This window comes from Aquarana catesbeiana, linkage group LG12 (genome assembly GCF_042186555.1).
Source record: "Aquarana catesbeiana isolate 2022-GZ linkage group LG12, ASM4218655v1, whole genome shotgun sequence".
Lineage (NCBI taxonomy): Eukaryota > Metazoa > Chordata > Amphibia > Anura > Ranidae > Aquarana > Aquarana catesbeiana.
The window spans coordinates 203,840,162-203,853,506 of record NC_133335.1 but is presented as its reverse complement, the minus strand read 5'-3'; the positions used below and the strand labels follow the sequence as shown (position 1 = coordinate 203,853,506).

The window sequence follows — 13,345 nt, the reverse complement described above, 5'->3', positions numbered from 1 at the left end:
AAATAGTGTTTTTGATTTGTGGTGCTCAGATGCAGATCTGCTTTCATTTTCTGACTAAAGTTCCACTTTAAATAATACAAAAAAAAGGGGTGACAGCCATGAGGTATGCAGCCTCAAAACAAGGTAGTCCTCATAAATTTGTCAGGTTCCTTTTACATTGAAACATACTGCCATACCAAAATTTCAAGTTAAAAAAAAAAAAAAAAAAAAAAAAAAAAAGTGTAAGGTGTAGTAATGAGATTAAAATGAATCACAAAGCAATCAAGTCCCTCTCACCTTCCAATTTATTTTCTGGAGAAGAACATATTAATGTCCCAATTCCTCTCCTCCCCCTTTCACTTCTCGTGCCCCAAACAAAAAAAAAAAAAAAAAAGTGCCAGTCCCCAACCACCCGATGTCAATGCTTTGTCAATGTATGAAGCTGCTCAGGTGACCGACTCAAGCCAACATCTGAATTGCGGCCTCCCCAGGCAGAGAATGATGTCCGCTTATGCAATATCTGGAATGGATCTCACAGTGGTTTGAATGTAGAAGGGCAACAATAGTATGGAGGGACTGTCACAGTACGATCAGTGCAAAAGACACAAATTCGGGCACATAAAAAAAAAAAAAAAACACAACGCAATAGGGACTGCAGTTTGAACTTGTACAAATGAACAAGCGCTGGCATCTTAATGTGTTTTCTTTGTGTCCTTTTCGCCACTCGTTGGTGTTCTGATGAAATAGAAAGACAATGTATTACAGGTTAAGAAAAAAAAATACAAAAAAACAACACAAAAAAAACCCCACAACTTTACTAAATTAAAATTTCTTTATATTAGTCATTAGTTGCTGCTAGTTCTTTTAATATAGGCAGGTACAGAAGCACCTCTGCAGAAAAAAATAAATTTATAAATTATATATATATTTATTTTTTAATATTAATTATTACAAAGAACCAAGACGGCCTTCTGAAACATCACCTCATACACGCCAATCCATCCTTTATTATATCCACAAACAATTAGCCACTAAAGCGTAATACCAAACTACCTTTCATCAATACAGCTATTATATTTAAAATTTCAGACCTTTGTTTTCATATTTCATAAATGTTATTTACAGTTTGTGTCATTTGAATTGGTGGTGAAGGGCTGGAGAAATGGGGTCACTGGGAAAACAAAGTAGAACTATAGGCAAAACTTTTTTTCTTTTTGGATAGCACAAAGGAGTGTTCTAACCACCGTCATTTTTTTTTTTTGCCATATGTGTCCCATTGGGGACATTTCTCTTCACTTCCTGTCCCGAAGCAAAAAAGGAAGTGAGAAAAAAAATCCCTGCAAGGGGATCCATTTGCCCCCCCCCCCAAGGTCACCAGAACTAGTATCCCCATTGGAAGATTTGTCCTCCATTACTTTTCTGGGGACAACTCCAAATTTGGGATTTTATTTTATTTTCACTGTTAATGGAGAAACAGGAGAAATAGAGAGGGTGAATCTCCCTAATGGGGGCACAGAGAGCAATAAAAACTGACAGGTGTTTTAATCCATCTCCACTCTATCCAAAACTAAAAAAAAAAGTTTTGCCTTTAGTTATACTTTAATTACAGCTTGACCTCAATGTGAGTTAGGAAGTTGAAAAATAACGAAAGTTTCCATAATTTTAATCTATTCTATGAAACAATTACGCAAAACAGAATTCTAGTGCGGGACACGGTCATCTTCTTAACATCATCAATGGTGACTACTGCTAATTCAATAATCAAGCTGGTTTCTAATAAGAAAAAGCTTTCATTCACAATTAAAATTCACTTTGGCACCTTTCACCTTTTGGCAATAAATTCCAAATTCTGATCAACTTAGCAGTGAAGAACCACAAATATCGTCAACTCTCTGAGCTCCTAAATCTTATTATATGCATATCTATGAACCAATTATCTTTATTCCAAAGGTCATTAAAAAAGCACAAACCAGAAATGTAATATATTGCAGCTTACCAATCCTTTGATGTGGTGGCTGCATCAGTTTTTTCCCCTCTGTTTTCACCTGGTGATCTGGCCAGTAACACATCTCCTGAATTAGGAGCACATGGGGCAACTTTGGACAACAGCATTGTTAATCTGGGGGGGGGGGGGGGGGGGTTAGATGCACCAGCAGATTTAGATACACTAACTGAAGCCAAACTCCAGTTTACACTGCCGTTACAGCAACAGTTTTTTTTTTGTGGGGGGGGTAAAGGTTTTACTTGAATAAAGAATCCGTACAAATGCTTAGTATCGGCATCGATACTAGTGCAACGCTAATTAGAAGCACCCCAGTCAGCGGTAAATGGTTAATGAAGAAAAACCACCTCTGCAGCTGGAGAGTAAATGGTTGTCTCAATGCTCTTAACTGATACATTTGCAGAAGTGCTTGTTCTGTTGAAAAACATCAGACTTACTAGCTGGATCACCAGATAAAACTAAAGGAAAGAAACACTAAAAAAAAGAAAAAACAAAATGAAGCCATCACATCTAGAAATTGGTAAGCTGCAATATAATAAATGATTCCTTTTGGGTTTGGTAAAAATTATCTTCCTGTCAAAGGGCTACTGCATTAGCATTTAAACACTATAAATTGGTTAAATAATGTTCACTGCTTCATTCATAGAGATGAATACAAGTGCATGAAATACACACTGGAGATGTATACATAGCACCTGAAACTTGTAGATAAAACGGCTGATCCTGCCCACAATCCAATGCTGGGGCCACTGACAGCTACACCTAGGGGAAGATGAGGAACACTCCCCAAGTGTTGGAAACCCTCAATATCTGCTGCTCCTCTCTGCCAATCCTTCCCCTACCCCACCATATAAAATTCAAAATACTAACCACAACATATAAAGACCATCCACAACATCGCCCCCAGCTACATCACCAACCTCATCTGCAGATATCGCCCAAATCGTCCTCTCCGCTCCTCCCAAGACCTCCTGCCCTCTAGCTCCCGTTATCGCCTTTCATTCTTGCCTCCAAGACTTCTCCAGAGCCTCTCCCATCCTCTGGAACTCCCTGCCCCAGTATGTCCGGTCAGCCCCTACCCTGTCCGCCTTTAGGCGATCCCTGATAATGCACTTAGTCAGGGAAGCCTATCCCACATCCACCAAAGAACTGTACCCGAGCCACCTCCATCAGACCATGCCCCACACTATTACCTTTTGTACCACCTTCCCTTCTCTTTAGATTGGAAGCTCCACGAGCTGCTAATGTCATTCACAGAGATTTTATAGACTGCTGCACTCCCGGTGCTGCCACAGTTGATCCCACAAAAATCAGTGTTGGGTCCAGGCTCTAGAGAGGGACCCCCAGGATGTATTCCTGCCCCGGTTCTCAGACACACATCGACCTACCCACCTCCAGATGTTCTAGGCTCTGCCATTGGACCAGGGGAAACTTAGAGTCCTGTCTAAGAAGATATTTCCCCCGGGTTTATCTTGTTATAGGAGATGAAAAGACAACCCCCCCCCCCCTTTCCACACCTAACTAAAAAGAGAATGTAACTATAAACAAACGTTAAACATACGGGAAGGGGTTACAACATGCACTGCTCTTATTCCCGATTGAGACTTGCTATAACATGCATACAGACACTGTAGAAGGTGAATTAGAATAAATCCACATTTTCCTCAGATTTGTACAGGTGTCCCATGCTCTTCCACAGGTCTGACAATTGTCTGAAACATCTTGCGACATTTGTTTGAAGCGGAGTCAATGCGGATATTAATACCACACCAGATGGAGGTGTACGGATGTTAGCAATGAGGGGTTATAGGGCACCTCTTCAAACACACAAGGCTTGTTCTTCCTACCTCAGAGGAGATTAAAGCCACTGAAAATAGAGCAGTGACCTTCTTCTGAGGCTAAGAGCCAATATTTTCCATTTTTTCAGCACTCACTACAAGTCAGTCTGGAAAAGCTTAATGCCTGGTGTTTAGTAATGAGTGGTGAGCAGGGATGGAAGATTGAACACAAAAGGTATGGTGACACGGAGGGTGGTCAGCATGCATGTTGACCAAGAGGAACAATGATGTGCAAAGGCAGCCTTACTTCATGGGGAGCACCCAGATTACCGAAGTGTTCTATACTTTGCCAACCTACTGCTTTGTTCAGCTGCAGTCCTGAGAGAAAGAGGGAGGAGAAAGAGAGAAGCGGAGCAGTGAGACAGCTCAAAGTAGAGTTGAAGGCTGGAAATTAAAACACTCCTTGTACTAAATGCAAAGGAGTCTGATGACTTTAGATACTAATCTGCTTGTGGCTGCCTCGCTTAGAATGGGCAATACAAGAACAGATTAGCAAATAAGGATCATAAGACTTCTATTATCCATTGATCCAATACTAAACTAGCAGATGTGTGGTTTATCTGCACGTTTGACAAATCCGACATTACAATACAAGATAAAATGTATGTTGTTGAATCATACTTTCAAAACACCCGTTACCTTATACTGGTTTTTGCATACAAGGCTTCAAATGGTTGTAAAGGGTGGTGCAGGAAGAAAATCTTGTGCATGCAGCTCCCTCATAATACTTACCTGAGCCCAATCTTGATCCAAATGATGTGCATGAGAGCAGCTGCTCTCCCGGCTCTCTGCCTCCTCACCGGCTCAGACACAGCAGCAGCTATTGGCTCCCACTGCTGTCAATAACAAGTGGGGGGAGTGGGGGATGGGGCTGAGCCCCATTTTGTGGGTCAATGGACACACAGAGCAGGGCTCAGGTAGTGAGCACACACACGAGTTCCTCCATAGCAAGTGGCTTGCTATGGGGGCACTCAGCAAGGAGGATCGGGGCTGCTCTGTACAAAACTATTACACATAGTACAAGTACATTAAACATAGTACATAACACAAGTATACCATTGCTTGTTTGTTTTTTTCCCCTTTATTATCACTTTCAGTAGGTGTAAGAGCAGTGTTACAAAGCATTTGCAATATTTTCAGCTGAAGACTTTAATGGGTCAGTTCACCTTAAAAAAAAAAAAAAAAAAAAAAAAAAAACACCACACACACCAAAAAATTCCCTACACTGGCCATAAACATTATTCCATAATTCTAAACTAATCCGATTTAAAAAATATCCATTTATGCCCCCCCCATATATGTAGGCCACTTGTGCATGCAGTGAAGCCTACCGAAAACATTTCATATTTTTCACAGCGCCATCTTGTTCTCTCTTCTAGGAAAGACCAGCCTGGTACCACAAGGACGAGTGCCCCTTGTGGTACCAGGAGCGAGCAATGTCCTTTCTGAGCCCCGCACATGTGCAGTGCGATCTCTTGTCACCGCAGATGACCCTAGCAACTGCAACACTCTCTCCCCCATCAAAGCTGCTGAGCTCATCTGCTCAGCAGAGAACACAATGCACATGTGCAGGGCTCGGAAGGAGGGTGGCACTCCCTCCTGTACTGCTAGGAGGCACTTGTCCTAACGACTCGTCCGTCCTAGAGAAAAGACAGGACAGAGTTGTGAAAAATATCAGAAGCATTTGGGGTAGGCTTCGCTGTGTGCACAAATGGTCTACAGGTTTGGGAGGAGCATAAATGGATATTTTGAAATTCAGATTAGTTTAACATTTTGGATTAATGTTCATGGACTGCATTTTTTTTTCTTTTTTAGATGAACTAACCCTTTTAAAGAGACCCTGTCGCCAGTCCATTTATTTCAACAGCATTCTTCCCATGAGATTATATGTCCACAGCACGTATTTTAGGCATGTTATTTATCTGTAAAAGCTTCCCTTGAGTAGACATGCCAAAGTCCCAAGCGAGGATGTGATAACAGCAGCTCCAACCAACTAGGGCTCTCACAGTATTCCCCTTCACTCCTCCCTGGCATTTATATAAATGTTAATGTAGAGAGATTAAGTGAGGGGTGGAGAAGCTGGGCCAACACAGAGGAGTGGGCTGTGACATGCATGGAGGGAAGAGGCTGTACTAGGGAATTGACTCTTCCTGCTAGCAAGTTCAGAGGCACATTGCAAGCCAAAAAAAATGTATGGAAAGAAAAAAAACTAAGTAGGCATTTTAAATAGTTGATTCTTCAGCGCTTTTACCTGCAATGCTTTAAGTTGGTGACAGGGTCTCTGTAAAGAAAATCTTTCAGGAAAGAAATAAGAGTTACATTGTTGATGTTTTTTAGGGCGCAGGTTTGAGCGCCAATAACCCATATCCTTGATTTGTTAGAAAGTGAGTTAAAGACCTGCAACATACATGCAGGTGTCCTTTTCTGACTGCAGGCTTGCTTTAGGACAAAGCTACAGCTTTACACATTCTAAAAAAGTCATACATAGCAACTTTCATAAGTGTGGCTGGTTTGATTTAAATTTGTATCCGCAGCAAGATCGGGCAGCTAGCATTCTTCCTACCTCCACAGGGGTCCTGAAACAAATGTTCTGTTTACTCAAAGAAGTGAAGGCAAATACTGCAGTGTCACATGACCTGAGACAGCTGACATCACATCCAAGATGGCAGCCCCCAAGCACAGCCTCAGGGCTTGTGGATGTCTACAGAGGGAAGGCTTTTTATAATCAAATGGGATGGTTTTTATTTAAATAAAATGGTCTGGCAACAAGGTCTCTAACAAAAGTTACAGCAGAAACCTAGCAGAGAGAAAGTCTTGATGAATAGAATATGTACAGACTGGCTAAGAATGTTAAAGCAAAGCAACAAAGTTTTCCTTAATCCTCTGCATACTTTCAGGTATGAATTTTCATTTTGTGACTCATTCGATGTGAAAGCTCTGGGCTAATGAGCACTGTCACACGGGAAGGCAATAGCCATGGTAGCTTACACAGGACTTTCCATTGCCCATGGCAGCTGAATGGATCGGCGAATGAGCAAACAAAAGTATAGCGGCTGAGGAGGGCTAAGTTAAAGTGAACTTGTTGTTTTGCTCTGTTAAGATAAAGTGAACCTGCGCTTATGATCCTGCATACAGGACAAGGCACAGGTTCACAAGCTCCGGTTCACTTTCCCCTTGTTTTGTCACTGATGTGGCCCAAGCCTTGATCCACTATTACCGGGGTAGAACCATCTCACATTACAAGAGTGGTCAGTCTATTTCTTCACATTACCTCTTGACTGCTTTTTGGGCAAGCATGCGGTTTCCTGCAAGGAAAGTGACAATTCCAAGTATGGCCAGGTATTTCAGGGTCTGGAACATGTTCAGATGGGTCCAGTAGACATACATCAGACCCAGCATAGCTTGTAAGACAAAAATGTAATGATTAGCATATGGAACGAATACAGAAAGCCAATCACAACAATCAAAACCAATAATAATTGTGTTGATTCATACCTGCATGTCCCAGGTGGAAGATTAGAGTGCTGGGAGCAAAGCTGAAGTTGGAGATATTCACACCAATCTTAATCCACTACAACGAAAAGGTGTACAAAAATACGTCTGTTAAATGGCCTTAGTATTTATAGCAGCATATTCAATATCATTCTCATTATGAGCTATTAATCTATTTAGTACACTTATTTTTCGGTCAGGATAATCATTCCTACGGTTTCCTGTATTTGTTTAAATGCTACTGTCATAGCTGTGCATGTCCTAATTTTGTCCATTGGTACAATACAAACCAATACTGCTACTACTAATATATGCAATCACTTTCGTTTATAAACAATATGCCATCATTGAAATGCCATTATATCAGGGAAAAAAGACAACAACTACGATCTAACTAGTTTCATGAGATAATGCAACTCCTATCTTAAAGGATAGTATTAGGATTCACTGACTACTTCCATTACAAGTCTCCAAAGTGAATCTTAATATGCTTAAAAAGGGATGCAGGGTGTCATGCATATATTTCCAGTTTTATGTTGAGTACTACATAATAAACATTTTGTCTTAACCAGGTAAATATAAAAAAACTGCATGTAAATATTTCAAAATTACATTTTACAGGGCTTAATAGCTCCAATGTACAATCACAGCTGAATTAATCACAGAAGTAGTAAGTGTACAATGTGCGAGTATTAGAAAAAAAAAAACCCACAATGGTGTAAAATGTACCTCCAGTCATTGCTGACATTTAACCCCCAAACCTCCATCCTTTTTAGAGCATATTCCAGCATTTTATTTTATTTGTGATAAAGAGCTTTTATAAAACTTGCTGTGACATTATCATTAGACTTGTTATACCCTTGCTGGAACAGCTCCCGGGGAGGTCAGTTCCTATTGACATAGGCATGCCCCTAGGACTACATCTCCCCAGAGCCCCATCTGTGTGTGGGCAGGCTCTTGGGAGAAAAGGTAGCAGCATTATTTTGCTGGGAAAGAAATCAATGTAGTGATACAGAGAGGGGAGGTGGATAGGTGAATGGTCCACCAGGCAAATCTGACAACACTGATTGGGATTTCAGTGCAGCACAGACAGTTGTTAGCTCACTACAGAAAGTGCACACTGGATTTCTGGCAAATCGGGAGACATTTTTCTGTATTTTCAAAGGAGCATTGCAGAAATGTACTGAACATTTACACTATCGTTTTTCTTTACAGGAATAGTAGGTAGCGGTAATATAAACCAAAGAAATGGCAGTTTCTGTTCTTCAGCACCGTTTCTATGTCAGAATATTTTTGCCTACAAAAAAAAAAAAAAAACTGTTTCCACACAGTGCCACTGGCCTGTCACAGAGGTGTACTATAAAGCATTTAAAAGGTGACGCGTTTTTTGAATACAGTGATCAAACACATTGGTAGAACATGGTAGTGTATTTTGGGTCAAATGTTTTGCTTTATTCACATTCAAGTGTTTTTTTTGGGACTTTCAGGCAGTAATCAATGTTACGAACGACTCCTACTTAAGAGCGAAGGGAGACAACAGGACGTGAGAGGAAATCTACCCCAAGGAAGGGAAATCCACTCCTGTAAGAGTTATCATGGGAAAAAGGCGTCTCCACAGAAGCTTTATCACGAATCCTCGTTTCCGCAACAACCCAAAATTTTAAAAATCCAATTGTCACAGGGACAGAAAGTGAACAAGGGCAAGGACAGCAAAAACAAACATTACAGGGGTGTTAACCCTTCCCTATGCTATCCAAAAAAACTAAAACATTTTCGGGCTGGATTTACACTTAAAAAAAAAAAATAAACAAATCTACAGAACCCATCTTGTTCTTAATCCGGGGGCTGTCTGTATAAGTTTCCGTAAACACCATATTCATATCAACTGTATATCAGCTATGTATCTATAGAGACCGACTTGGTTGTGTTTCTTTAGGTTTGGATGTCACAACTTGAAAAATCGCAAATTGACAATAAACAGGATCTGATTATATATATATATATATATATATAAAAAAAAAAAAAAAAAAGTTAACAGCTACTTACAAGGATGAAGAGCAGGAGCAGTGGGGCCAAGACCAGAGCAGTAAATGTGGTTGATACAACGTTGGGGGGTCGCTTCTCAGGCTCCCGGAATAAGTGCTGCAGAAAATGACAGATATTGGTTTTTAAATTAGCAAAAAGGTAGGAGAATACCTACTAAAAAAAAGTATTTTTTTATGCAATCTTCAAGAAGAAATGTCAGACAAAATAAATCAAAAATGTTCAGCAGGCCAGTTCTAACACACCTAAGGGAATCCCTGCCCAACCCTAGTTTAAAACAGAGGGGGGAAAAAAAAAAAAAAAAAAAAAAAAAAAAACCACCATAAACCTAGCTCCCATTTGTAGAACTTTGGATTTGTCGATTTCCAACACTGTACAACGATCACAATGCTGCTACTTCACACCTTAAGGCCGCTTTCACACTTGTGCGACTTGGGACTGCAAAGTCACATGACAAGTCGTTCCCCAATGATTTCCAATGATAACCATTCATATATGTGCGACTTCAAGTACTACTCTGGTCTGACTTTGATGTGAGTTGAGGTCCATAGACCTCAAGTTCACACAGGCATTCCCTGAAATCGCGGCCACAAAATCATGGTAAAAATCGCTCGACTTTTAAGTCGCAGCAGCGTGAAAGGGGCCCAACTTGTTCTTTTTTATTGGTACTTTCTAGACTTGCATTACTTAATACCAAAGTGAATACACTCTTAGTATGGAGAATCCCAGCTAGAAAAGCTATTGGAAAAACTTTTTACCATTTATCCATATAAATCTCTCTCTACACATACTGGGTCTGCTTATGTCATCTCAATTACACATTTTATTATGTTATCAACTTGTGTAACGCATAGAAAAAACAATGTAATATATCCTCCTATTAACTGCTCCATGTGGATTGCTGTCCTACATAGTTCAACTCAAATATCATGCCATCTAGTGTACTTGAAAAGAAGAGAGCCAGACACACACTGATATCATCAGTGTCTACAAATTTATTGTTCCCGATAAAAAATCACCAAACACCCACTCAGGCCATGCCATTACCCAAAAGGGCTCAATTATAGAGAGTCCCTGCAATTACACCCCTTTGGTAAAATTAAGCACTCTATGCATGGTCTTGGCAGATGTCTGAAGGCGTTTGCCGGGAACAATTAAGTTGTTGAAGCCGATCTCATCAGCACATGGCTCGCTTCTTTGTTTACTACACGTGGGGAGCGCTGACCAGCTCCATTCAGCCACAGGAACAACCACACTGCAGGTTTTGACTGGCAGCTCTCTGGCATTTATCTAGTGTGCTGAAAAATGGGTATGAGCCATAGATGCTAGCAAGAGTGCTTGCCTATGCACAAACATATATAGTGTAATGCCCAGTACACACGGTCAGATTTTCCGACGGAAAATGTGCGATAGGACCTTGTTGTCGGAAATTCCGACCGTGTGTAGGCTCCATCACACATTTTCCATCGGATTTTCCGACACACAAAGTTTGAGAGCAAGATATAAAATTTTCCGACAACAAAATCCGTTGTCGGAAATTCCGATCGTGTGTACACAAATCCTACAGACAAAGTGCCACGCATGCTCAGAATAAATAAAGAGATGAAAGCTATTGGCCACTGCCCCGTTTATAGTCCCAACGTACGTGTTTTATGTCACCACGTTCAGAACGATCGGATTTTCCGAAAACTTTGTGTGACCGTGTGTATGCAAGACAAGTTTGAGCCAACATCCGTCGGAAAAAATCCTAGGATTTTGTTGTCGGAATGTCCGATCAATGTCCGACCGTGTGTACGGGGCATTAAAGTGTATGATTTTTGCAGTACTCAACTTGTGGCCATCTATACCTTTCTCTGCAGATAGAACAAGTTAATAGATTTTCTTAAGTTGCTCAGATCCATCCTTCTTAAGTTGCTCAGATCCATCCTTCTGAAGGGCATATTGGGGGAGGTTTAATAAAACCGGAGAATACAAAATCTGGGGCAGCTCTGCATAGAAACCAATCAGCTCCCGAATTGTATTGTCAAAGCTTAATTAAAAAAAAGCTAAAGTTAGAAGCTGATTGGCTACTAAGCAGACCTGCACCAGAGCTGAATATATTTCTCAGGTCCTCAATAATGCTATGTGCAGTTCATGAAGTCTTATGCATTTCTCTCAATCAGGTTATGTGTTGTCATACAAAGTTACCAAAAATGTATGCTGATGTAAATATCCTACATGAGAAGAACAAAAGCTGCACCTTGTAATCCAGGGACTGTTGCAGCTACTGGGTGTCTACCCCAAGCTCAATGTTGCTGCAAACCAAAACATCCAATATATGGGGTAACCAGGAACTCCTGACGCATCAATTATAAACAACTTCTGGGGTTTCGTCCCTTTTAAACACACTCCGAGCGCAATGTATGTCAAACATCAGATGTCAAATGATTGATGTACACGTGTATCATCCAGAAGCAATCATCCCAGACAGTACTTTCATAACAACATTCATATTTCCAGAGTTTCTGGAGCTCTGGTTACCTGTATGTCTGGTTTGGGAGTGAACAGGCTCTTGCTCTGCATAGGGGTTGGAGCATCTTCCTCAGGAAACTTAATCACCAAATCAGCCTGAATAAGACCAACACAAACATATTACTACAACATTATTACATTTTTAACCAACATTAAACAGTTTTTAGACTTTGGGCATAACACACACACAGGGCACGTGTAATAAGTTCAACTCCTCCACCCTCCCCGCAACCCTCTGGCCACTTCCTGACAACGCTCGGCTAATATTTTATTATCACAGGAGCTGATCTTTATAGTCCTGAGTAAACAAACGTATGCAGAACAGCATCTGCAGTATCAATGAAAGTTAAAGATGAGCTCCAAGCTCCCCCCAAATAATTAAAAGTCAGCAGCTACAAAAATACTGTACTGAACACACTGCCAGGGAACACTTAACCCCTTCCCTGCCAGTGCCATTTATTCAGTGATCAGTGCATTTTTATAGCACTGATCACTGTATTGATGTCACTGGTTACCAAAAAGTGTCACTTAGGGTCAGATTTGTCTGCCGCAATGTCGCAGTCCCGCTAAAAAGGGAAAAAAGAAGGGTTTCAGGAGATCATAGAGGACATTACAAGAAAGAAAAAAAAACCAAGAGCAAAAAAAAAACAAAAAAAAAAACAAAAAAAAAAAAAAAAACCAAAAAAAAACCAAACAGTAAGAATCAAGTTTGGAAAAACAGATTACAGGTCCACCAAGTAGTGGATGTGTATGAATGATTTTTGGAATCTTCAGATTTAGCCAATTAACTTATTATTAGTGCTACACGAACTGTTACATTTCTTTTGCTAACCATGAATTTGATTTCTTGTTCACAGTAGGCCTATATAATCTGCAATCATATAAAATTATTTAATCCAAAAACATTTTTTTTTAAATACGAGTTTCTGAAAGATTATGGTGCAAGACCTCTTGTCAGCCACATTAATTTCATGTTTATCATTGCAGCTGGAACATGGAAAGCCATTAATAAACACCACATACCATATTCCAAAGTATTGGATTCTCCAGGGTAGCATCTCCTACCATCAGGAACAGAGTATACGTTCCAGATGCAGAGTCAAACTCTGACTTTCTTTCAGTTGGGTCCAACTCAAACCGGTAGGTGCCCTTGGTGTCTGGCTCAGCTACAAACACAACTTCCTGGCCTGTTTTTTGGTTGTGTAGCCGAACGAATGTCTAAAAAGAACAAAAAAAAACCTTAGCATCTGATCATAAAAAGTGTGAAGAGTTCATATGAATAAACCATCACCAGAGACAGGACACAGATACGTATGTAATGATAAAAAGGGAAATTTGACTTGCTTGTAAATTTGACACAGGGCTTGTATTCATAGACCATGGGTTATACAGTATGTTGGCTACCTTCAGGTGATTGAACACTGCCCACTAGTGTACTCTCAAATAATCCCACCCACTCCACTTGAATCCATTTTTTTTT

General features: G+C 40.4%; 1 protein-coding gene across 2 annotated transcripts in view; it reads right to left on the bottom strand.

Annotated features, from left to right (window-relative positions):
• Positions 1 to 266: 266 nt before the first annotated feature.
• RPN2 (ribophorin II) overlaps positions 267 to 13,345 on the bottom strand; it is a 58,524-nt gene continuing 45,445 nt past the window's right edge. Inside the window, exons 12-18 of one of the 2 annotated variants that reach the window (XM_073606524.1) lie at positions 12,889 to 13,083; positions 11,875 to 11,961; positions 9,358 to 9,453; positions 7,315 to 7,390; positions 7,091 to 7,220; positions 4,067 to 4,137; positions 267 to 714 (exon numbers count right to left, since the gene is read on the bottom strand). In XM_073606524.1, the coding sequence (XP_073462625.1) occupies positions 4,086 to 4,137; positions 7,091 to 7,220; positions 7,315 to 7,390; positions 9,358 to 9,453; positions 11,875 to 11,961; positions 12,889 to 13,083 (636 nt within the window). In that variant the 3' untranslated portion in view covers positions 267 to 714; positions 4,067 to 4,085. The remainder of the gene's footprint in view (positions 715 to 4,066; positions 4,138 to 7,090; positions 7,221 to 7,314; positions 7,391 to 9,357; positions 9,454 to 11,874; positions 11,962 to 12,888; positions 13,084 to 13,345) is intronic. The other variant, XM_073606526.1, reaches the window with a different exon arrangement.